The following is a 26,836-nucleotide window of genomic DNA, read 5'->3' on the forward strand; positions in this document are numbered from 1 at the left end:
AGATTACATTTTAATGTAATTTGGATACTTTTAATTATATTTTGCTTCCGTTTTGCTCACTTCAGTGTGGTGTGGTGATGACTCGAATAAAAAAAACCTGTGCTTCCCCCAGCCACCGCAGCTTTCATGACAAGACTCAAGAATGGCGTACGTGGGTACTAGTTTCAGGGAGTAAACGTGACGGACGTGCCGTGAAGATGTGAGGTTGTGCTTCGGTCGTGAGAAAAAAAAAAAAAAAACTAAGATGGCGACTCGTCAAGAAAGATCATAGGATGGCCTGAAGAGAGTGATGATGGTGATGTTAGACGAAAAAATGATTGATAACGACATACCTGATAAAGTTTGAGAGTGTCGTCTGCTATCAAACAAACAAACCTTTTGCCATCTTATCCATGTTTTTGAACCCGTGTCGGAGTTATATGGAGAAAACCGAGCCGAGGCTGGGGCGAAAAAACGGTCAACTTTGCTAGCAACGGTCGCTAGCCAGCCACTAGCCAACTGGACCGAGCACAGCACCGCACAGCTGGCCAACGTTAGCTAACCAGCAGCAGTCATCACAACAACAGAGGAAGGAGAGCGGCCACCAGCCCTGTCATACCCCGGGACATCGAGGGTGTCTTCGGGTCAGTCATGGGGAATATATAACGTTAACGAAGACATTTTTTTTACAGTTTAAAAAGAAGGGGGTCAACAAATAACAGCATGGGGATTTTCTTCTTACAACACATAGCCTACACACCAAGAGTAACGTTGACTAGCTTAGCTGGTTAGCTAGCGTCGATTTGAGGGCTGATGATGAATGAAGTCTAGTTTGCCTTATTGCGTTACTTGCGGTTATATTATTGACTTGGGTTGTTCTCATGTTAGCTAAATAATGCTAGCTGGTTACCTAAATATCGTGGGAGGCGATGTGACTGAGCTGAGAGAGAGTGGAGGCCTCGATGCTAACGCTGTTAGCTGTGAGCGGCGATATCGCCTCTGATAGATGAACAATAGAAAACAAATAAGACTTCATCATTATTGGCCGAAGAGGAGAAATTATTAACAGACACCTAGCTGCCACACCTGCTTTAAATTAATAAATAACTGAATTGGGGTTAATTTTTTTTAACACACACCTTCATTTTTCTTGTTATGGCTGTCGCTGGAAGGTAAGCTTAGTTTTAACGTCAGTTCTCCCCAAGTTTAGTAGCTAACAGTGGTCAGCCAGAGTGGGGTTTTGTTTTGTTTTATTTTACAACACTAATGTCCAAGTGGGACTGACTATTTCACATCTTCACTATCGAGTATATGTGTATTTGTTGTCATTTGTCTCGCAAGAGCTTACCAATTAATCTAGCCCAGCCCACTTGCGAGTAGTGATGCCTTCATGGCCTTCTTCTTCTTTACCTCAGGGTTCATGGCCTCCACGCCATTGTTTGTCTCAAGGCCCCATCAGGAATGCCCATAGATTGGATACATGCTATTGAGGTCCCAGCATTAAAATGTGTTAATTGTTTTTAAATGACTTTAATTCGAGGGCCTTGTGGCTATATAATATACTCTTTTCTTACTCTTAGACCTGCGCCAGTTACTCAAAGTATTGCTCATCGTTTGATTGCATAAACAGATGTTGAAACCATCTCTGCATTTAAGCCATTTGATTATTGTTGTGTACTGCAGTTGTTTTAGTGCCATTTAAAACAAAAATTGTCTGATTGCCCCCTTTTTCCCATTGGGCCTTGTTGATTCACCAGAGCATGGCATTTGTTTTGTTGTGTCTGGTGTTGGGGGAGGGGGCTTCAACAGGGATCACTAAAAAAATGATGACCAAAGGAAAAAAAAAAAATATATATATATATATATATATAGGTAGAAAATGCTCATTCTCTGTTTTCATAACTACCATAACTACTATGTAAAGGCATATAGAGGAACTAACTACCTCACATATAAGGTTGGTTATGTAGGCCAGGAAGTAATGGTTTGCCAAAAGTAAACAAATGCAGTAACCTTAAGTGTCTTGAATTCTTTCCCACACTGGTCCATTTTTACCATTTCTGTGTTTTACATTGCTTTTTGTAAAACTGAATCTGTTAATTAGAAACTAGTTATTGAGATATGTGTTGTGTAAATATATTTCAGTGTAATACAATTTACAATTTAAAATCAAAACCAGTCATACATACAGACATACCGCTACTTTATATATATTTCTCGTAACTTTTTGACGTAACATCACTCAAGTGTGTGTAGAGGTCACTAAGGAATAAAAAAGTGGCTTTAAATTTCACACAGTGTTTTTAAGGTTTTGTGTTTTCTCCATAAAATGACAGCGTTATTCACATGAGTAATGCTTTTTGGGATGCCGTGTGATACACGGGTCTGCTGAAGTTCATTAACTTATGTTGCGTTGTCAATCTTCTTGTTATCAGGGCGATGGAAGGGGAAGAGTTTGTACCTCCTCCGGAGTGTCCAGTGTTTGAGCCATCATGGGAGGAGTTTCAGGATCCTCTGGGCTACATCGCCAAGATACGTCCAATTGCAGAGAAGTCTGGAATCTGCAAAATTCGACCTCCACAGGTAAATACTCACTTGGGTTATGTTGAAGAAATCACATGATGTTCTCTGCTCTGTGAGTAATGTAAAGCATGCACTGGTTCTAAGGGGGGTTATGCAGAAATGTTCTGTCTAAGGTATGTGGCCTTGCAGTTTTATTCTTGAAGTAGTTTCAACAACCACTTGAGAGGCTCCGTCACTTCCCTCTAATTCACGTAAGATCTCTATTTTAATAGTTATGCTTGTCAGGTTATGTTAAAGTTAGCAGGCCACATAAAATATCAGTGTTCCTCTTATACACATAACATTTTATGAAGTCCCAATTACAAAACAGAGAGTTTTTTTAATTTAACCAACTCTCATTAAGTTAAATACATTTTTATTACCTAGAAATATTCACTTTCATCTGCCACCCACGTACAAATGAAAACAAAACCAGATGAAAAGGCAACAGAACTCCCTTTCATTCATAATTCTGATGGTTTCTTTCTGTCATGCATTTGCAAAGACCCAGCCTGTTCAGCACTGACAAATTTGCAGCATCCACAACGTCTACTTGCTTGTAATATTCAAAGCATTATGCAACTTTTCACAGAGGTGTTCAAACAAAAAGGTGTACAGGTGACCTGTTTATGTATAAATATTGGTCCACTGCAATACTTAAACAAATAGCACTGAGCCTCATGGGCGACCCAGCCAAAATTGTAAAAACAATTGTGGGGGAAAACGCAGAACAGGACCCTGCTGATCCTGTATAACCAGTCTAACAGAGTTGGTTATACAAGTGTCGTCCTGGTATGGATGTGAACTGTGTCATTTTAGAAATTAATTGCCATCACCTCTGCCTAAGAAAGCACAGCATCTTTAATATGATATGAAATCAAGTGACCATTTCCCATGAACGTTTGTGTTGTTGCAAAGACAAACATGATTCCTCAGCAGGATGGAATATGTAAATATTTACACCAAGATGAACTATAAAAAGCTTAGCTGCAGCTATAAGGTGCACTAACCATAGCCAACAGCCGTAACAAGATAGAAATTAATATTACTTTACATAACACGATATTACCATACAGAATACAACATGAAACAATAGTGAAGCTGTTTGTAGCGGATGACAGAGAGGATTAGGAGAGAACAATTAATAAATGAAGCATTGTGGTGCTACTACAGAGGTGTACAAGCCTACAGATCATATTCTCGTAAAATAATATCCTTACAAATGTCCCTCCAACTGAAGTCGTGACTCGTAAAGCAAAAGCAATATCTGCTGGAGAGCCACAATGGGGAATTTTTTATGCATATTGTCAAACTCTTGAGAAGATGACTGGAGGAAATGTGCAAAAGGTTTAGGTTTGCAAGTTAACAGGCTCAGTGCAAAGGCAACGCAGCATTTTTCTGTATCAAACTCATGTTTTCATTTCCTCAATTTATTATTGTGAAGGTAAAAGGCGTTAACACACTACTTCTGCATTTATTTGTAAACATCTTCTTATTTTTAAGTAACCATAACTCCTTACATTCAAATTAATATTTCTACCATTTTATAGACCTGCCGAAGTTGGTAACAAATATCTCTTTTCTCCCACGTAGGATTGGCAGCCACCATTTTCAGTGGAGCTGGATACTTTCCGCTTCACACCCCGCATTCAAAGGCTTAATGAGCTGGAAGTAAGTTCCCTATTTTCTCTAATCATTATACATTGTTGACCGACATTTCAAGTTGTTGATGGAGCAGCAGCAGCAGTGATGCCAACGATCCCTCTTGCATTTCGTTTCAGGCGGAGACCAGAGTGAAGCTGAATTATCTGGACCGCATCGCCAGGTTTTGGGAGATCCAGGCATCCTCCTTGAAAATCCCGCACATCGAAAGGCGCATCCTCGATCTTTTCAGCCTGTCAAAGGTGAGCGTGAACTGAAAGGAAAAAAAACTAAACTAAACATTTTAAAGTATGTTTGCATTCTGTACTTATAATTAAAAAACTGCTTTTTTGTCCCTAGATTGTGACGGATGAAGGAGGTTTCGAGATGGTGTGTAAGGAGCGGCGTTGGGCTCGTGTGGCCCAGAGGTTGGGCTACCCTCCGGGCAAGAACATCGGTTCTCTGCTGCGCTCGCACTACGAGAGGATCGTCTACCCCTTTGAGATGTTCCAGTCTGGTGCCAGCATGCCGGTATCACCACCCACTCCCCCGCTTCCTCTTTGTTTCACCAGGGTCATCAGTTTTAACTCATTGAATGCCGCGCTGTTCTCCAAAGCTTTAATCCTGGTGCCAGCAATTTAGACCATTGTTGACGATTTTTGTAGAGCCATAGCATTTTCTATATTGTAGCTATGGGCACATACTATGGCTCTTTGAAAGGTTAAACTTTCTGCTTCCAATGGGGACAACCCGTTTATTTCTACATACCTCCATCCCAAGCTAAACAGTGGCCAGTTTTCATCAAAATCCCTGCTTGTTTTCTAGAAATGGAGATGTAGCGTCTTTTATGAAATATGCGCTGTCTGTGCCTGTCGCTCTTCTGACATTTACATTTCTGGGTCAAATATTGTCGTTCAGTTCACAAAACCACCATGGGGGGCGCTACAAAACAACAATAACACATTTCATTGCACATTGCTAGGCGAGAGAAACACGCATCTTGTCGCACAGTAAAAGGATAAAAGTGGAGCGGCTGTGCTCCAGTCAAACTCTTTTTTTCCTCAGATATTTTGCATAAAAACACACACAAATGACGTCAGGATTGAAGCTGAACGTGTTCGCTAACTAGTGGTACGTAACATAAGACAGTAGATTTAAAGATATGCGCTGTTCTTTCAGCCATGTTTGGCGCCTAGATGGATTAGATGCGCGACTGATTCTACCTAATGCGGCAACCATCAGAAGCCGAATGATAAAATGTCTAGATCGTGAGTTTTCATGAGTTTTTGATCGTCATCTATTTCAGTTCTGTTCATCATAGAGTTCCCAGATTCACACATAGGGTCTGTTTTCTTAATTTAAAAAAAATGTAAAATTGCATTTCTGGCACTCAACGCATGGGCACAAAAAACGTAAAATTAAGTTCTTGGCATTCAATGAGTTAATAGATGGCATTCAGGATGAATCAGTCTAATGAAGAAGATGAGTTGTTTTTACCTCGGTACATTTTCTGTAACAAAGTTTCTGTCTCTTCCTGTCATTTCTAGCATTGCAAGCCAAAGCACTATGACGGCGAGGACGTGGATAAAGAGTACAAGCCCCACTCCATCCCCCTGCGACAGTCTGTGCAGCCATCCAAAATGAGCACTTACGGGCGCAGAGCAAACCGCTGCCAGCCTGATGTGAGTGAGAGTATCCATCCTTAACTCGTCATACAGTACATTTGCATACACCTGAATATCACTGAACCGAACCCTACATAAATAAGGTTTTTGGATGACATTTACAAACCCACCTTGTCGCACAGTAAAAGGATTAATTTTGTGAGAAACTAAATATTTGTATAATCCAACCACTTTTTTTTAAGACAGGATGCAAACACTGCATTTGGTTTGATGCAGCTGATCGAGAGGGATTTCATTTTAGCGGTGACACTTCATTTAAATCGCGATTCAAGCTTTATCACAGATGGTTTCATACAGGACTTCATCAAATCACCTATCTAAATCATTGCTACTGATGATATAACCTGGATTTGTTGTCTTAATAGTAACTGCAGCCTTGTAATCACAGTTTAATTTTATTATTTATTGAAGTTTTTACTACCGGTAATTTTTGTGCAAACTACAGTGTGTTGTCACAACGTAATATTCTGGTCGTTCTTTCCAGATTTAAATCAATATACTTAGTATTTGGTATGTGGAATAACTGATTCTCCATAGTAGTACAGTTTACTGGTTTAATATCTGCCTGCTCACGAGCCAGTTCAAGAGTTTCCATCATTACAGGCTAACAAAAGGTCAAGCCAACAATCTACACAGGTGTTGGCTTACAACCTCCCAGTCTGTATCATACTGTCTCGTTCAATGTGTGTCTCCGTGCTCATCCTTGTGCCCTGGTGCATGAGTTAGTGTGTATATATATATATAGCGTTGGTTTAAAACTGTGAAGGTGCACTCACAGCGCATCCCAGCTTCGCTTATTCTCCATCCTGCCATGCTTCTGTGCTTAACTCTGCTGATGTTGCTCTCTGCTCCACGGCTTATTTGTGTCCTCTGCTTTGATTTTCTTTCACTCCATCCCATCTCTGAAGTAGGTGCACAACTGTTGAATTCATAAGCCACATATTAAAAAGATAAAACATTTTTTTCCATGTTTTATCAGTTTTTTCTTTACATTAATGTTGCCAATTCACAGCAGCACAACACATAATGTTTGGACTAGCTCACGCTTGTTACACGCAAGCTAATGCTGATACACATCTACTGTAAACCCTCTGCAGGTTTTAATGAGCTGCTCATTGCACTGAAACTACACAGCTTTTTAAATTTCTTATGCTGGAAAAGGATTTTTTTCCTGCATATTTAGTTACATGTGAAACTCATTTTTTACATACAGTATAATAAAAAGATCCCTCGAGGTGATTGATGCATTAACTGATAAGTCCTAAAGCATTTTATATTAGATATTTTTTTGCTTCAAATAGATATTATTTAGACATATTACATTTTAATCCAATTTTTAGATCCAGCAGATAATTTAATCTTTAACGGTGCCAGCTGCTGGACAGGAGCTGACTTATCCAATATGTTGGTTGTCAGTTAACATGCATGATGTCACAAAAACACCTTTCTAGCCTCATGTCTGTTTTGGTATCAAAGCTGAATCATGTTGGTGCTGCAGCAGAATCACCCATCACTTGCTGGAGGCAACATGCCGCATCAAGGTCGAGATTAGAAATGTCATTTTTCCCCTCTCAAAATAGTATTTAATGCATCTTAAATTTTTTTTAGACACAAACCAATTCCTGTAACCAAAGACTGTAGTGTAAACAAACTAACCTGTGATGCAAAGCATAGCTAGACATCACAAACAGCCAAATCTAGAGAATTTATAAGGTATGAATTTATGCAGATCCACAGTTTCCTATTGGACTTGGACGTATCCTACATCAGACGTGAGCCTTTTTCTCTGGATGTGTCCCACTGATATTTTTCCTTCAACTACTGGCTCTGTTTTCTCCAGACTCTCTCCCCCTCCTCTCTCATCTGCGTTCTTCCTCTTGTCTTAGTTTATTGTTGCTGTTATTGTCTCCCCTTGCAGGGTCCAGAGGATCTGGCCCCCCATCCTCTCACCACTGGCTCTCAACTCATCTCTGCGGTACTGCCTCTCGAGCATTAGAGCTCACCTTCCGCCCCCCCCCCGCCCCCCTCCTCCCGCTCTCTTCCTGCCTCTCTCTCTTCCTAGACCACCTCACCCCTTCTGAAGTTGTCTAGATGTTTTTTTTGTTCTCTATTTTTAACTAACCACTAAAACATTTTCATTAACATGCAGTCATGCCACTGCTGTGTCTGGGGTGGCATAGTACTGTATGACTGTTGTGGACAAATTGCCATACAAAACAAAACAAAACACTTGTGCCATTGTAATTATATGTGCACTTTGATCTCAAGACCAGACAATGAACAAAGAGAGGAAGAGTTCGCTGGCCTATTCTGTTCTGTTTTTTTATGTTTTCCATGAACATCTTTCAATCATTTTGAAAGTTCACAGCATGTAGTCTCATGTCTCAAGGTGTTTTGGGGGCCTTGTCGTTGTTGTTGTGAAGTTATTAATGCAACTAAATTGGGATCAAACTTGCAGAGAGCTAATATTTCACACGTGCTATGGCCAAAGTTGACTGTAGACCTTTAAAGAAAAGTTCACAGGATCCCAAAATACATTTTATTCCTTAGTCCAGGTGATTCCTCTCTTTCACTCATGCACTTTCCCTGTGGTTGCCTCTGACTTGCTGGGCTGGTCTGTGTCCCCTTTGCACTCTTGCTGCTGTCCTGCCTTGCTGCCGTCTCACTACAGCAGCGAAGAGTGTGGCTGGCTGCATGCAGTCTCTTTTGGGTGCACTCAACACAGAGGACTAGCAGGTTTAATTACTAGGCTTTTCGCTTACAGAGCACTATAATCTGATGACGGGCCGTTAAAGCGCTGGTGTATTACCTTCTTTGAACATGTGATTGCAGTTGCCGCCGTAGTCTCTTGATAAGAGGCTAAACCCCTTGGATGATTGATCGGCCCCAGGCCCCCACCATCAACTTCTACTGATCTGCTTTTTGTTGTTCACTGTTTTAAGTCCCTCATTCCACATGCACAGTTCCTTAGTCGACAAAGTTTTGGTGCCTCTTTTTTGTGTGTGCAGTGTATGGCCGGGCGGTCAGAGTTGTGTTTACAGGACTGAGGTTGCAGCTGGATACAAACTACAAAAAGTGGAGTTGTATGTCATAACATGAGAGACGTTTCCTGCTGTTTGTGTGTGTACAGGTTGTGTTCTACGGGTTTCTTGGTGTACACTTGAGTGTGAGTGTTCATATACCAGATCAGGCCTGAGCTTTCACTTTGAGGAAGTGCGTTAAAAATTGATGTTTTGAGACAAGTTTCTGAGAAAGAGCCTATTTTAATTTTCCCAAATCATTTGTTTTTGCTTTCATGTGCTTATGTAGCTCCACTGACTGTTCACTGAAAGCGGTGTTAAGACCTGTGTTTCTGTCTATACACTGCCGATGTTTGCAATCATACGGCTGACTGGAGCTGGAGCGAGGGCCCAAAACTTAAAAAGTTAATAATGAAACTGAAATGAAACGACTCTGTTAAAATAATGTCTTAATGGAGGAACTGTAAAATGTCAAATCAGGCCCTATACGACCATGATTCTTCAACTGGTTTGTCTAAAGGTTGTAAAATAAGTTAATTCATAATAAAATCCAGGATGAGTGATTATTATCATTATTCTCTAGCAAGAAGTAGATTTTTCTGTTCTGATAATGTCATTTCAGCCAGTAATTCTGTCTTATAAGGTGAACTTTATGATTTCTGCCTCTCTCTCTTTCTTCTGCTCAACGTTGATAAGTGGTCACACATGTTCTGGCTTGGCCAAGCCTGTCAGATACAGACACACAGCTGACAACAGAGCAGAGGCCACAGGGGAGAGAGAGAGAGGGTGAAATGGACCTGACAAGAGATTTAACTTCAGAGTCACAGACGATAATGATCATATGGGCAACGAAGTCTGAACACAAACTCGTAGAAACATCCTCCTCGTGCTAATTACAGCAAATAGTTGTAAGAAGCAACGAATCAAAATTGCACGTATAGTTGGGGAGGTTTCTCTTCTCACATCATTAGCAGAGGAGAGGGCGATGCCACAACAACATTAGCCAGTTTAATATAAAAGGGTTGCACTTGTGTTTAATAACTGCTAATATAACGATGTCATACAGCCCTAAATTTCTAAGAAAGATTCATGAAAAAACAGTTCAAGAGAGTTCAAGACAGCAGCACCTGTTCTTCCTGCTTCATAGTGAGAGTCAACTATGATGCAACCTTACTAAGTTCAGGCTGTGTTGTGGCTTCAGAAAGGTTTGACATGTGATAGGAAAATGAAGCAACAGTGTTTTAGCACAGTGTTAAAATGCAAAGCAAGACCTTTAAGTGCAGGGAATAAAGTTTTTACTTGTTTGCATAAAACTGCATATCAAAAATGAGGGTCATGAAATTGGGTACAGACATGAAGGAGGGATCTAGGAGGGAAGTATCTGACAGAACCATATAAATGACAAAAGAACTGATAATTTTATGTTTCGACTGACGTGGAGCTGACAGCAGAGGAGAGTCTGTCCAGTCTGTCATGAGACACAGGGCCAACAAAAAAAATGACTCATGGAAACCAGAGGCTGTAAACCCCAGATGACTGAAAAACATGTTGAGGCCAGACCAGAACAACCGCTGGTAAAACCCTGCTCTCTGGTCGCATGGCCTCAGATTCAGCCGCTATTAACACATCCAACTCTGTTAAAAAAATATATGTGAAGAAAACAGTTGAAGGTATTTTAATCTTTTGGATATGTCGATATTTTGCATAATTTTCCTCTTTTTTCCAAAATAACTCACCAGTTAAGGTAAATTAAAGCCTAAATAAATAGAATAAACTGGAATAAAATCTCAATAACACCTGATGCTAACTGTATGGTTGCAACTGCTGGTGATTGTGTGTCATGGTGGTGGGTCTTAACCTTCAAGCTTTCACTGTGGTGTAGGTTAACTTTTCCTTATACTTTCTAACCTGTAGCACAAATCCCTTCTTGTGATGCATCGCTACGCTCTCATGTTTTAACTGTCCGTTCTTGCATTCGGCCTAGACCCTTTTGCTTTGTGCTCTGTGTGCTTTGGAGAATAGTAGGCAGCCGTTACCCGTCTGTCCCTTTTAAATGATGGAAATGTGCTTTTTTGTTTTTTTTAATCCAGCCTGAACCAACAGAGGAAGATATAGAGAAAAACCCAGAGTTGAAGAAGCTGCAGATCTACGGCGCCGGGCCTAAGATGATGGGACTGGGACTGGTGGCGAGGGATAAAGGCATCAGGAAGAAAGGTAAGTGCCACGCTCAACTTAATGCTTTTGAAATTTGAAATCTGACGCAACACCATACAACAACAATTCATTTGATGCAGCTCAAGCATGCAAGTTGAGAATGAGCCAAATCCTCTTAGATCCTGTTTTTAGTTTAGATAAAGCTGTGCGGCCGTCTTACAGCCCTGCAGCCTAAAGATAACAACCTTTTTGATTCTGAAACGCCCCGCGCTCTCCTCGCCAGACGAGCTGCCGCAGACTGTTACCGTCAAAGAGAATGTGTCGGCCGCTCCCGGCGATACCTCAGTCAAAGCAGAGCCACTGGAGCCTCAGGAGAAGCCGAGCGAAGGGGCCACGTCCACTCCTCCGCCGCCGCCCCCGAGCGTCACGATTAAGGCCGAGGTGAAGAAAGAAGAACCGGAGGAAGAGGACGGGAAAGACAACGACGAGGAAGACGACGACACGAACAGACCCTGCACCAAAATGACGATGAGGCTGAGGCGCAACCTCAACAACCCGCAATGTGTAAGTAGACTGAAGGATGCACCTGAGTGGCAAAACTGAGTGTAATATCAGGAAAACTGTGAAAAAAAACTATTGCCCCCTCTTAGGATTAATCTTTAAACCAGTGTTTCTTAATCAGCGGCAGTCGGACCCCTTGTGGTACTTGGTGTAATTGCAATGGATACTTAAAACGATAAAAAATTATTTTCTTGAGTGACCCTAACCCTTTACAGATGTTTATCATTTTACTAAAACATTGAAGGACCCATCGTTATTGCCTAAACTGCAAAAGCTAAGCTAAATGGTGTTTTTCCCAATCTCGTAGGCTTCAATGGGAAATTGGTCATATTTTAATAAGAGGCCACATTTTGATGGTTTACTCCATTATGCTGTCACTACAAACTCAACACTTTTCAAATTATGAGCCCCCCAGCAGCATTTCAGCAGACGGTCTCCATTCATTTCTTAATTGGACGTTAACTGTCAAATATCACACAGGAAGACGGTGTACAGCACTGAAATGATATATTTGCCTTAATAAATATGCGATTATACAATTAAAAATGCAATTTCTGTTTCTGTCAAATTGGTTTGGGACTACCCCCCTCCCACCCCCCACCCCCCACCCCCACCTCACACCTGGGTAGTGGAGGGGGCAAGGGAGGTCCTCAGGGTCGCTGAAAAATATGCAGGGGCTCCAGTGCCCCAAAAAGGTGAAAACCCACTGCTCTAAACTACCTCAAAAAGTCAAATGATTTTATCTGGCTATGTATGTGAATATGCGTGCGTGCTTGTGTGTATGCATATGGAAGCATAGGAGCAATATTCCCTGTATTTATTTTCTGTGCTTTATAAGGCTCCTGTATATTTCTTTTGCTCTAAGTGTCTTGTCAGCCCATGAGGGCTGGGCACCTCTGGTGTTAAAGATACTAAGCTAATAAAAATAAACTAAAAACTAAAACTCCAGAGCGCTGTTCAAGCCTCTGAATTGTATTTGTTGTAGAGCGGGTTAGCAGTGCTCCACCTTCACTCATGTGTTTTCCATATGTCGCTGTTTTAAAGGTGGATTCCTTTGTGTGTCGAATGTGCGGTCGGGGAGATGACGACGAGAAGCTGTTGCTGTGTGATGGCTGTGATGATAACTACCACACCTACTGTCTACTACCGCCACTCACCGATCCTCCCAAAGGGAACTGGCGATGTCCTAAGTGTGTGGCAGAGGTGAGTGACTGTCGACAAGCACTCGTTTGTGTCTGTTAGGTTCATGTCTTCCTACTAATCCACTAAAACACTTTTATCTGTTTTGATTTTTCTCTCCTGCAGGAATGCAAGAAGCCGGCGGAAGCGTTTGGCTTCGAGCAAGCTACACGAGAGTACACTCTGCAGAGTTTTGGGGAAATGGCAGACGCCTTCAAAGCGGATTATTTCAACATGCCGGTCCATGTAAGTGCACTTATTCATTATGAAACGTCATGGCTCTGCCCTCACTGGATAATGAGAGACTTAATCTGCAGCTCGTGTGTGTGTGTGTGTGTTTTTGTGCGTGTAGATGGTTCCCACTGAGCTCGTGGAGAGGGAGTTCTGGAGGTTAGTGAGTAGCATTGAGGAAGACGTGACCGTGGAGTACGGAGCGGACATTCACTCCAAAGAGTTTGGCAGCGGCTTCCCAATGAACAATGGCAAAAGGAAGCTGACAAAGGAAGAGGAGGTATTCACATTGTTTTCTGTTGTAACCTCACCAGAGTTTATGAAATACAAATACAAAAATGCTCAAATCACAGAAAGCAAGATATTTTTAGGTTAGGTACCACTCAAGGACAAAGCTCACTTCTACTGGCAGACTTTAAATAAATACAGTATTATAATGGGGCTTTATGACTCCAGTGTTATTGCAATTCAGTTCAACAGGAACTGAACTGGACAGTTTTTATTAGAAAAGTAAAAGAGGATGAGTTACATTAATGTCAGTGTCTATTAGTAAGTGGTGAATAGTCAATGATTGAGTGTAAAGGATGAACATTAACCTCTTGAAGAAGTTTGACAATGTTTGAAAGTCTAAATTCCGCCCCAAAATTTGGATTTATGTAACCAACAATTATTTGGTTAGCAATTAATCAGCCGATTACTTTTTAAGAGGTCGATAACAGTTTTGAAACGTCAAAAATAATGAAAAATGTCCACTATATGCAGTCGAATGGGAAACATATAAAATTTACTATCATATCCAACAAAGAAAACCATCGAAATCCTCAATTTTTCCTTTGAGAAAGTGAAATTGTTGACTAGTTGATCATATAGTTTAGATAAAATGTGCATTAAAGCTGCTCAGTTAAACTGGAAGTACTGTGTATAAATGTTGGTAATCATATGAAATGAATCACCGAGTCGTTATTTCTGTCTGGTCCTCTCAGGAATACGCTCGCTCTGGCTGGAACCTGAACGTGATGCCCGTGCTGGAGCAGTCTCTCCTGTGCCATATCAACGGAGACATCTCTGGGATGAAGGTGCCGTGGCTTTACGTGGGCATGGTGTTCTCGGCTTTCTGCTGGCACATCGAGGACCACTGGAGCTACTCCATCAACTACCTGCACTGGTACAGAACACCTGTCATGTGGTTTGCTGTTGTATGTAGCAGGGTTAAAAAAAAAAAAAAACAGCGGCGACTGTAACGATTTCAAATGAAACTCTTGATTTAAGCTTCTCTCTGTGGTCGTCGTCTGCAGGGGCGAACCTAAGACGTGGTACGGAGTTCCCTCGGTGGCGGCCGAGCGACTTGAGGGGGTGATGAAGAAGCTGACGCCAGAGCTGTTTGAGTATCAGCCCGACCTCCTGCACCAGCTCGTCACCATCATGAACCCCAACATCCTGATGTCTCACGGCGTCCCGGTCCGTCTCACATAAACACATGAACACAACACAAAAATAGACAGTTTTCTTACCTCTATTAGTGATGTGCGGATCGATAATCAAGCATCGATACTTCCAATACCAAACGTGTCTGTTTTAGGATCGATACTCATAGGAAAGTGTCGATACTATCACCAGTCAGCACTAATCTGGGGTTAACAACTACTTTTTATCACAGTAAACCGTTATTTTGCATCTGCTTCCACCTCTGAGGCGAACTATGGTTGTGTAAATGAATCCACACACACATGCATCTCAACTCATAGACCTAATGAGAGCAGGAGGATTAAAGTTAGGATGTTATTGGAAAAATAGTGTTTCTAATGAAAGAATAAGAAAGATAACATGTGATTTATTCGCTGCTATCTCAGACTATTCCTTTAAATGTGAATTCAAATGGTCAATGTAGTCCTCAAAACTAGGCTCGCAAATTTTCATATATTAATGCCATAGAATTGTGGGAAATGCACTTTCCCCCTTGTATTTAATGTCTATTTTTCATTGTTTTATTGCCACTGACAATTAAAACTAAACCAAAAAAAAGGTAGTTTGTGTTTTAGTGTCATTGTACAACTATCATTTGAAACTGTCTGTTCTTCCCCCCTCTTCATACATGAAGCTTTTGTAAAAATGTATCGGTATCAGTATTGGTATCGGCACTACCACTTTGGGTTTTATTTGGTATCGGATCGGAAAGAAACTCAGTGGTATCGCACATCACTAACTCTCCTCCATGTTCCTGATTGGCAGGTTGTACGCACCAACCAGTGCGCCGGTGAGTTCGTCATCACCTTCCCCAGAGCGTACCACAGTGGCTTCAATCAGGGATACAACTTTGCTGAAGCTGTCAACTTCTGCACTGCAGACTGGGTACGTGTCTGTTTTTACACGGCTGTCTTGTCTCACGCTGTCATTTCAAATCAGCCACAAGACAACAATGATTATCAACATGACTCCTCCCTCTCTCCCCTTCTAGCTGCCTGCCGGTCGCTCCTGTATTGAGCACTACCGCCGCCTGAGGAGGTATTGCGTGTTCTCCCACGAGGAGCTCACCTGTAAAATGGCTGCCACACCAGAGAAACTGGATCTGAACCTGGCCGCAGCGACGCACCGAGAGATGTTCATCATCGTTCAGGAGGAGAGGAAGCTACGGAAGGGACTGATGGAAAGGGTGAGATATAAATAGATCCTAATGAAGTTTTTTTTTCCATTGATTTATTGTCTTGTCTAGTGTCGTCTAATAATAGTTTGATGCCTCGGCGATGTTTAATAATGGAATAATAATAATACACTTACTTATTAATGTGCTAATGTACCTTCAGGGCATTACTGAGGCAGAGCGTGAGGCGTTTGAGCTGCTGCCGGACGACGAGAGACAGTGTGATAAATGCAAGACCACGTGCTTCCTTTCTGCTCTGGCCTGTTCAAACTGCCCCGAGCGGCTGGTGTGTCTGTATCACACTCAGGATCTGTGCAACTGCCCCACTGAAAAACTCTACCTCAGGTATCCAGCTGGTGTTTGCATTTTCTGCATTTTCTGTAGGATAAATAATTTAATTTCATTCATTTATTTGTTTATTTGTAACAGGACTCTGCATATTCATGAACATACAATATGTAAATATGCCAGATTTAGCTCTAAAGCAGTCCTGCAGTTCACACTAAAACAACATTAGACAAGGACGAGAACAAGAACAAAGCACAACATGGTACAAATAGCATATCACAATATACATACATTATATCACACAGTAGCTTCAGTCAGAAGGAGCAAGGAGAAGTACAAAATTAAAATGCTTTTAATCGACAAAAGTGTTGTATAGTGCTGTTAAGATTCATTAAAGTGCATCTGTTATATTTTTAAAGTGCATGGAGTAAAGTGCCTACTATTTTTAGTAATCTAAAGTAAAAGAACTACCCTTAATGTTTACAGACCTGGTTACCAGTAAGCCATGTTTTCAGTTGTTTTTTAAATGCTACATACATTGTTGTTAATCTTCAAATTTGTTTTATTGTTTCGTCACCTCACAGGTACAGATATACCCTGGATGAGTTGTTAGCCATGTTACACCGACTAAAGGTTCGGTCTGAGTCGTTTGACTCCTGGGCCAACAGAGTGAAAGAGGCACTTGAGCAAGAAGAGGGAAACAAAATAGGTGGGAAATCCCTGAAACACTGTTTCAACATAAAGCTGCAAATGAGATGAGGAAAAAAAACAAAAAAACATGTTGAGACCAAACTGTTGTTGAATTTCAGGAATTCAAGACCTGGAGATGTTGAAGACGGAAGCGGCTGAAAAGAAGTTTCCAGACAACGAACTCCTCCGCAAACTCAACACTGTTCTTAAAGACATAGAGCGCTGCCAGCAGACGAGCACTGAACTCCTCGACGACTCCAAGACCAGGTAGAATAAAGAAGCACCAGGTTAATGTTTCCACTGTCTGACCAGTGTTCAGTTTCATGCACATAACATGTTTCTGTCTTTCAGTGAAACTAAGATGACGCTGGCAGAGTTTAAGTCGTTGGTGGAGACGATGCAGAACCTGCCCTGTGTGATGGAGCAGCTGGAGGACGTGCAGGTGAGAGGACGTGTCAAAATACTCTCTGCTTTAGAGTTGTGTTTTTATTCAGTGTTCTTAAAGCAGAAGTAAGCGATCCGGTCGCTTTGGCTAATGCTGCGTTCCAGGCAGGCTTTTGAAACCGTAAATTACAGCTTCAAGTCACAACTTACGATTTTGTAGCGTTCCAGGCAACCCACTCGTGTTTTTCCGACCTGTTTTACCTGTGAAAGTCACTATAACGGCCACTCGTAACTTCCGACCCGTGAAGTCGTACCAGATCGAACTGGTACGACTTCACGGGTCGGAAAAACACGAGTTACGAGTTTCCTTGAACGCACCATAACAGTCCTCGTCCCTACGTCACCACATTCACGGCGTCCCTTGGCTGCACACACAGCCCTGCATGCCGTTCTCTCTCCTCATTGGATAAAAACTGTAGGATACGATAAATGTTTTCTCCTGGGCTCAGAGCAGAGCAGAGGGACTGAGAGACCCGTGTTTCAGTCCAAACACTCTATGTAAGTGATTGCTGTCGGAAGATATAACTATTTAAGACTTATATTAACACAAATATATCACTTACTTCTGCTTTAAGGTTGACCCCTGTACTTTGTAGGGCTGTCCCAAATCAGATTCAAATTTCTAACGCTTCTAATGTTAAAAACTCAAATTATATTTGAATTTTTAATGTTTTCATTCATTATATAGGCCTACATCTTTACCATCTTATTATTACATCCCGCGTCCACTAAAGGGCATTCCAAACAAATCTGTTCTGTAATGTTTGCAACACACTAAAGTTTTACCAACTGAATATAAAACTTCAAGAAGGGAAATCTAAATATTATAACAGGGCGCAGTTGATTCATGATCGGTGCAGTCCACGGATCGATGGATTAAAAAGAAGGTGTGCGTGCCGAATAAACAAGCAATAAAAAAAACTCCCCTCGTAAAATTTGACTCTGCAGCTCTACGTCGTGCACAACAACAAAATTGTTTGTCGCAACACGCCACGTTAGTTTGCATCGTTGGGGAAGGCATGCGTTGGAACGTCAGTTTGCACCTTCAAATGTTCTCATTTTTTTAATTATTTGAATTCTGTTCGAATATCGACGTTCGTTCTGATAGCCCTCGTACTCTGTGATTTTTAAGGCGGTCCTGCGGACGTTGGAGGAGTTCCAGAGCCGAGCTCAAGAGCTGGTGAACAACAGGGACTGGAGGAGGGACAGTCCGGTGCCGGAGCAGCTGCAGTCGTTGTTGGAGCAGGGCGCGAATCTGCGCGTCGTGGTGCCGGAGTGCAGTTTACTGCAGGGGCTGAAGGAGCAGGGCCACTGGCTGGCCGACGTGAGGCGCACGCTGGGCACCGAGGGAGGCGAGAGGCAGGAGGTGACGCTGGACGTGTTGAGGAACCTGATGGAGGCCGGCTGCAACGTCCCCCAGAGCGTCTCCGTGGAGACGGCCATGGCCGAGCTTCAGGAGCTGCTCACGATCGCAGAGCGTTGGGAAGAAAAAGCACAGATCTGCCTGGAGCAAAGGTGAGACGGAGAAGTCGCTGTGTGAATGTTCAGCAGAGGCTCCGCTGTTCTCGTTCAACCGCCAGGCGCTCCTGTTTCAAAATCGTCAACGTTTCTCTGTTGTGTTTTTTTGTCCTTCAGGCAAAAGCACCCGCTCTCCACCCTGGAGGCAATAGTTAATGAAGCCCAGCTGATCCCAGTCAAGCTTCCCAACATCCTGGCTCTACAGGGATGTCTCACACGAGCGCGGGCCTGGGTAACAGACCTGGAGGAAATCCAGGTAAAATAAAAAAGATTGGTCCCATTTGCTTCTTTTTTTCTTTTCTGATACTTAAATTTGTAAATAAACAAAAATAACCCTGAACTGTAAAATGCACTGAGCTGGTATTGTTATCACTCGTCAGAATGGGGAGCATTACCCGTGTCTGGACGACCTGGAGGGCCTGGTGGCCATCGGGAGAGACCTGCCCGTCTTCATGGAGGAGCTGCGGCAGCTGGAGCTGCAGGTGGCCAGCGCTCACTCCTGGAGGGACAAAGCCACCAAGACGTTCCTGAAGAAGAGCAGCCAGCACAGTCTGCTAGAGGTGAGCAACCTGGAGGAGACTATCAACATTTAAAGGTCCAGTGTGTAATTAGTTGTCAAGGTTTATTGGCAAAATCTGAATATACTACCAATGAATTATATAAGTGTATAATGACTATAAGATAAAATCAGCACGTTTTCATTTAAATAGATCGATAATAGATTGGGAATGCTAAATGTCACTGTTTTCTTCCCATTTTATACACTGGACCTTTTAATATGATGAAGGTTAATTTTTTACTGAAGTAACCTTCATAGGAGTCTGAGTTAAACTCCAGTGTTGCTGTTGCAGGTTTTATGTCCGTGTGCAAAAAGGCGAGAGCGGCGCGACGGACCGGAGCTGCTGGATGATCCGTTAGAGGATTCAGACACCAACACTCTGGGTCTTTCTGCTCAGGACCTGAGGGACCCTGCAGCTATTGTGAGTTTTGTGTTGAAGCTTTAAAGGACAATTCCAGGCAAATTCAACTCGGGGATGTATTTTCCTAACATTTTAGGTCTAAAAGAAGGAATCTGAACCCAGAGTTGACGCGCTCGGTGTGTTTACGTGCAGTCGGAAGCTCCCGTTTGTGTCATAAACACAGGAATATCAACTCTTGACTCGCTTGAAGTAAACAAACTTCTCAGTGCATGTTTGAGTAGCCATCTGATGCTGTCTGTGGAAAAACATTGCGGCTTTAAGGGATGTAAACTCGCTGCCGGGCGATGCGGGGACAGACACAACTACTGCAAAACAGGAGCAATTCAACTCCTCAGATTCCTTCTTTTAGACCTAAAATGTTAGGAAAATACAGCCCCGAGTTGAATTTGCCCCGAATTGTCCTTTAATTCTGCTGTTTATCAATGTGCACAGTTTATCCCTGAGCTCTGGTTGTTGAAGTTGAAGGTTTGTGCGCCTTGACCTCTAGGTGATGGCGTTCAAGGAGGGCGAGCACCAGGAGAAGGAGGCACTACTGAGGTTACAGAAACTGAACATGTGTAAATCTGGACTTAACGCTGCGAGTCGCAAGGAGACGGACAAGGAGAACGGGAGGTGGGACGTCGACCCCATGGAGACGGACGCGTCCGGCCGCTCAGAGAACTCTGTAAAAGAGAACGGGAACAGTAACCACACCGCCGGCGCCGCCCCGTCGGTGTGCGTGTGCGCCGCGCCGCCTCGCGCCCCTCAACTCCGCTGCCACCTGTGTAAGGACTGGTTCCACGGTGGCTGCGTCCCCTTCCCCACGCTGCTCCCCTCCGCCGCCGCCGGACCGCCGCTGAACCCGCTCTGCTGGTGGGACTGGGACTCGCGCTTCTTGTGTCCGCGGTGCCAGCGGTCGCGGCGCCCTCGCCTGGAGACGATCCTGGCGCTGCTGGTGGCGCTGCAGCGGCTGCCGGTGCGGCTGCCCGAGGGCGAGGCGCTGCAGTGTCTGACGGAGCGAGCCATCACCTGGCAGGGCCGAGCCAAAGAGGCGCTGGAGACGTCGGAGCTGCAGCAGGCGCTTCACAAGCTGCAGGAACTCAAAGAGACGCTCCGGCGCGAAGCGGAGAAAGACGATAATAATGGCGCCGAGAAGGAGGCGGAGAGGGGATCCTCGGTGATCGTCCTGTCAGACTCCGAGGGAGGAGAAGGAGAGGACGGAGTCATCGATCTGACCGACGACAACTCACCTAAGAAGAACAAGGAAAGAAACGGCACACAGGTCAACACGCTGTTCCCCTTCTTCCTCTTTAGATATGAATAGGGATGTCACGATTATAGATTTTCTTTGTACGATTATTGTCAGAGAAATAATCACGGTATTACTATTATCATGATTATTATGCATTAATTAATTTGCATCATATGAATGTGTAAAATCAAATACAGTCAAAATATAATTACAATACTAATTACTTACACTAAATATTTCTATATAAGTCTCTACTATTAATATATAACCATTAACCAATTATTAATCCTCCAGGGGAAGTGTTTTAAATATTCAAGTCATTAATTGTCATCTATACCAAATGTTTAAGTTCATCATTGTTTGCTTTTTAGCACAAATTCCTTAAATTCCTACCAATCGTATGTTACGTTAGATAAATGGACCAGTATTTCTTACATTTACCTTCACTTTGGTGCACAAACATCTGCCTCTGTGTTTCCAACATAATCTTTTTTGGAAAGTGACGGTATTTGGGAATCTTTACGATTAATTAATTGTGGCGTTTAATACCGCGATTAATTGTGAAAACAAGAAATCGTGACATCCCTAGATTTGAAATAATCAAACTATGTCATTACAGCTGCAGACTTTCTGTATCGTCATTGACTGTTTCTTGTTTGTCCACAGGCTGGATGTGAAAATGGCATCAGCAAGAAGTCAAATGTTACAGGTAAGAACAGTGCGTTAACTAGGGATGGGAATCTTTTACTATCTCACGATTAGATTAGATTCTGACTTTTGGGGCTACGATTCAATTCAAAATGATTTCTGCTTCAGTCTATCGGTGTGCAAACTAAGGATCCTCATGATCTACTCCAGTCTGCTTTGCAAGACAGAATGACTAAAGTGTCTTTTTCACATTTATTGAGTTTTCAACATTTATCCATGCTCAGATGGAATTGTTGAAAATGTTGTATAAAAGCAATATCACATATTGCTTAAAGCAGAAGTAAGTGGTCCGGTCGTTTTCGCTAATGCTGCGTTCCAGGCAGGCTTTTGAAAATGTAAATTACAGCTTCAAGTCACAACTTACGACTTTGTAGCGTTTCAGGCAACCCACTCGTGTTTTTCCGACCTGTTTTACCGGTGAAAGTCACTATAACGGCCACTCGTAACTTCTGACCCGTGAACTCGTACCAGATCGAACTGGTACCACTTCACGGTCGAAAAATACGAGTTTCCTTGAACGCACCATAACAGTCCTCGTCCCTACGTCACCACATTCACGGCGTCCCTTGGCTGCACACACAGCCCTGCATGCCGTTCTCTCTCCTCATTGGATAAAAACTGTAGGATACGATAAATGTTTTCTCCTCGGCTCAGAGCAGAGCAGAGGGACTGAGAGACCCGTGTTTCAGTCCAAACACTCTATGTAAGTGATTGCTGTCGGAAGATATAACTATTTAAGACTTATATTAACACAAATATATCACTTACTTCTGCTTTAAGTAACAAAATTAAAAGTGCCTCTTTATTAAAAAAATAGTGCAGTTAAACATGCTGCCTTTTGAATTCTAAGGAAATGGAGGCCGACAGCCAGCAGATTTGTTTAACTTTTTAAATGTTTAAATTCTAGGGGTGTGACGATACACTCATCTCACGAGAACGAAACGAGACGAGATTTTAAGAAAACTACAATGGCAAAATATGACTGGACCAACAGACTTTTATTTAACCGACTTGCACATGCATTTTGAAATGTTTTATTATAACTCTTTACATGCATGATGTAAGCATGAACTTCTTCTTCCACAAATTGAAACTAAAACGTATAAAAGTTTAAATAAAATGAATAAAATAAAATATTATATAAGTGCAAACAATATTATGTGCAGTGTTTCCGTCGTATTAAATGAGAATTGCGATTGGCACACCGCTAGCATTAACCATCAGTAAACTTGTTTCCCCACATGCTTCAGTCCTGACCTCGTTGTGTCTCTGTGTGTCTTCTCCAGGCGTGGCGTCTCTGCCGCCGCTGCTGCCGCTGCTCAAAGGCCAGGTGGTGGACGTGTCTCCGGCCACCAGGGTCCGGCTGGAGGAGCTGCAGCTGGAGGGAGATCTGCTGGAGGTTTCTCTGGACCAGACGCACATCATCGACAGAGTCCTCCAGGCGTCCTCGGCCCCGCCCAGAGAAACTCTGCACACACTCATTCAGGTCAGGAACACAAACACCGCAGAAGCTACAGTACATCACTGAAAATGAGACCTAAAAATAACAGACAACAACAATTAACACCTTTTTATACAACAGGAACTCGTAGCTCAACTTTCTTTTTACATTTTTTACTTGATATTGTGTTGGTCTAATCACTGAGCACAGGTTCATATTGATTATGTGGATGATTACAGCCTTTGTCCTCCCGCCTTTCATTTTGATAAACTGAGCAACAGATTGATTTTTTAATTCACTTCCTGAAAGAAAACGATAAATGTTTCAGTTTCCTAATGGGAGCAGGATGAGATAATAATAAATAATACACACTGTCAGCAACGTGAGTGAAAACACAGTTTGTTTTGAATCATTTCTACTGATTAAACAAAGCAGATCGATCATATAAACGTTGGTTGTTTACACATTTATAGTCTTGATACAAAACTCATCTAATTGCAGCCTCATATTTTAAAAGGCACATGTTGTATTGATTTTTTTTCAAAACTATTCTTCCAACTCATTAGATATATCTCGAACATTATAGATGGATTCTCCAAAATAAACACTTGTTAAATTGGATTATTGTTGGTTTTAAAACCCCAAGCATCACAAACACTTTGCTATCATTTCAACAATGACACAGAAACCCTGATGTATTTAATGTTCTTGTCCCCTCTCTTTCAATTTCAATTCAAAGGCTTTATTGACATGAAAGTTTAAAAAAATACTTGCCAAAGCATCAATATTTAAAAAAAGATGATAATAATAAAAAACTAACAGTTAAGTTTAGTAGTAGTTTATTTCAAACATGTAAAAGAAACAAGGAGAAAAACATTCTCAAACATAATTCCTCCTAATACTCAAAATAATCTGTAACCCTTTATAATAAGTAGTTTAAGTACAGTTAAAAATGTTTTACTCATCATTGATAAGCTACATACTAATGAGTATTCATGTGTTATAAATGATGAATTCAGTATTTATTAATGCCTAACTAATGCTTAATAGTGTGTACTTATTATAAAGTGTAACCAAATAATCATAATTTGATCAATCTGAAAATAAATTACATGCCTGAAAAGGAGTAGGAAGAATTGTAATTCTTATTCACACTAAACGATATATTAAAATAAACTTATCAACGTTTTTCTCTCTCTCTCAGATTGAGCTTGAAGAGCAGCGACGAACGAGCCGCAGCCGACCGAAGGACTCGAAGCGGAAGAGGAAGAGCCACAGAGGCGTCAGTGGGGAGGGGGCGGGGCCACTGGACGCCTCCGAGTCAAAGAAAACCTGCCCCCTCAGCCACAGCCCCTCCCCCCACTTACCTGTCCAGACCCATCCAGAGGTAACACTTTGATCTTTTTGGCCCAATTCCAATTCTTATTTCCATCCCTACCCCTAGCCCTTAACCCTTGTCCCTTGAAACGGAGCTACAAGGGGTAGGGTTTGAAAGTCAACCCCTTCAACAGTCACATACGTCATCAGTCTCTGCTGGCTTTCACATAAGCAGACGTGACGAGCTTTTGCCACAAATCCTGTATTCAAAACCATGTTAAAGGGATAGTTCACCCAAAATTCAAATCCTCTTCCTGGTTCGTCCAAATTGGACGAAATCAATATTTATTTATTTATGTAAATGTGGTGATTTCTGTACGTAGGCTACAGAGCCCCCAGGCAGCGCTGCTCCTCTGTCCAATACACACATGAAGCTTCACTTTTAATTCAAACAAACTAATGCGACTGCCACAATTGTTACATTTCATCAATGAGACCAGCATTTATCTCCTAAAAAGAATGTAACTACCCGGCGGTAAACCTTTAAAAACCTGCGGGTTAGTTAATCTTTTCTCCCGGGATGACGACGGAGGTTGGCCGGCTGACGAGCTCTCCGGACGGGGTGTTGTCTCTGTGACGAGCAAAGGTCTAAACAGCCGTCATTTGGATAAACCGACCTCACATTGGGGATCTAAACATCTAAACAGTTACTTTCTCGCATGGAAAAATATTAAAAACTTAACAAAGTGACGTAATAACAGCGAGAAATAAAACAGCTGCCGGTTGCCGCAAGATGTATTCTGGGAAACTCGTCATACCCCTCGGTTTGAAGTGTGCCACTGAAAAATCTCCGTTTGAAGGGCGAGATAGCCCAACCACTTCCCCCTAACCCCAGTCTGAACCAGAATCGGGACACCGCCACTTCACGTGAACGCGCAAAACGAAGGGTTAGGGCTAAGGGGGGGATTGGTATTCACCCTTTGACTTTACTCTAAATCATAAGTTTTGAAACGTGTTTGTTGTTTTTTCTTCCTGGGACAGATTTTGTGATATAGTCAACGCTGGAGCTCTGTTGAAGTGGATCAGTCGAAGGAGTCGAGGGACAGAGCGATCTGTGCCAGAAACCCGTGTCAAGCTACAGAAAGATGCAGGACATCCCCCCCCCTTCCTCCACCTCCACCTCCACCTCCACCTCCTGCTCCTCCTCCGCCCTACGTCCGTTCTCATCCCTCATTCAGACACTAACAGAGCGATGACTCTTCTTCTACACTCCACTGTCTCATCCTTAACTCAAGACGTATCTTCACCCATCGACATCTTTTTCAGACTCGTCGCCCACGCCCCCCCCCCCCCCCCCCGCCCGTCTCCTCCATGCTTTTACTCTCCACCTCCCCTGGACCCATTTTTTCCTCCTCCTCCCCTCCCTCCCTCTCCTGTGAACATATTAAGACTGTGTTGGACCGATGTGGGACTTAACCGTAATAGGAGTGTCTATGGTCTTTAGAGTTGTCTCTCTGAGGTCAGTCAGTATGCTATGTTATCCCAACTGTATTAAAAAAAAGTTCGTTCGGCGGCCGAAGCATCGATCGTCTCAGCACCGGCGGCCGTTTTCAACAGTTTTCAACCCGACTGGTTTGAAGTTGGATAAGCTATTGGGTTTTTCTCTCTCTCTCTTTTTACACATAACGTTGTGTTTGGGCCTGGATCGTGGAGCTGAGGTACAGCAGCAGCAGCAGCAGCAGCAGAGAGAGATTGGACAAGACAGCTGGCCGTAGATAACAGCGCCGTGGTTACACGTGTATTTTTTTAGTTGTACTGAATCTTGTGTTTGAAGCTGTTTTTGAAAGGGGGGATATGCATTTTGAATAAACTGAGTACATTTTGGGAAGTGTTAAAAGCAGGCATTAATGTTTTTGGTGCTACTTTCCCAAAATGGATAACTGTACCTCTTGTTTTTGCCCCCCTCCCCCTCCTCCTCTCCCCCTTTTCCTCCAAATGATGCGTTTTCTTACCTTCTTTTTTTTGTTTTTTTTTGTTTTTTATCCTCTTGACTCCGAGTTTCATTCCTTTTCAATTTGACCTCTTTTTCTTCCTCCCTCGTTCTCTCTCTCTCTCTCTTTGCTGATTAAGGTAACTTCACTGTAACTTCACTTTGTCACAAATTATTTTGTTTTCTGGGTTCAAATTATATTATCATTATTATTATTATTATTATTATTATTGATATTGCAGACACACAGATGTCATGAGTTTATGTATAAACTTTTCATTTTACTGTTGCCTTTTGTTTCTTTTCACTCTTGTTAGAAAAATAAAGGTTTAGACTTGTTTAGGAAAAAGTCGACTCATTATTTTTTATCACCGTTAAATCATTTAAAAAAATCTAATCGACACATGAAACCGAAATGTTTTCGTGATCACAGCGTTTATTTAAAAAAGCTTTTCACTGTAAAATGGCAGACACTGGACATCACAATATTGAACAGACGAGTTTTACACCATGTTTTTCTTTTCTCTACGCTATGAGCAGATTCATAGAAAGACATCCACAGACACAGTATGTTAAAGG

At 42.3% G+C, this 26,836-nt stretch overlaps 1 protein-coding gene across 3 annotated transcripts; it reads left to right on the forward strand.

Moving 5' to 3' along the window:
- The first annotated feature begins 249 nt into the window (after positions 1-249).
- On the forward strand, positions 250-26,591 carry kdm5c (lysine demethylase 5C). 3 transcript variants are annotated; one of them, XM_083975265.1, is made up of 30 exons: positions 250-623; positions 2,415-2,562; positions 4,135-4,212; positions 4,323-4,445; positions 4,543-4,713; positions 5,730-5,864; positions 7,786-7,842; positions 10,978-11,101; positions 11,325-11,605; positions 12,232-12,297; positions 12,647-12,805; positions 12,908-13,027; positions 13,134-13,292; positions 13,996-14,177; positions 14,308-14,470; positions 15,242-15,361; positions 15,468-15,662; positions 15,814-15,995; positions 16,523-16,647; positions 16,748-16,895; positions 16,980-17,070; positions 18,205-18,587; positions 18,708-18,846; positions 18,971-19,150; positions 19,442-19,570; positions 20,058-20,831; positions 21,468-21,510; positions 22,796-22,995; positions 24,155-24,337; positions 25,309-26,591. In XM_083975265.1, the coding sequence occupies exons 2-30, from the start codon at positions 2,419-2,421 to the stop codon at positions 25,315-25,317; spliced, it is 4,863 nt and encodes a 1,620-aa protein (XP_083831391.1). In that variant the 5' UTR covers positions 250-623; positions 2,415-2,418; the 3' UTR covers positions 25,318-26,591. The 3 variants fall into 3 exon arrangements, with proteins under 3 accessions (XP_083831391.1, XP_083831393.1, XP_083831392.1); XM_083975267.1 differs by lacking the exon at positions 12,232-12,297; XM_083975266.1 differs by lacking the exon at positions 7,786-7,842.
- Positions 26,592-26,836: the final 245 nt, after the last annotated feature.

This window comes from Trachurus trachurus, assembly GCF_905171665.1.
Source record: "Trachurus trachurus genome assembly, chromosome: 7".
Taxonomy (NCBI): Eukaryota; Metazoa; Chordata; class Actinopteri; order Carangiformes; family Carangidae; genus Trachurus; species Trachurus trachurus.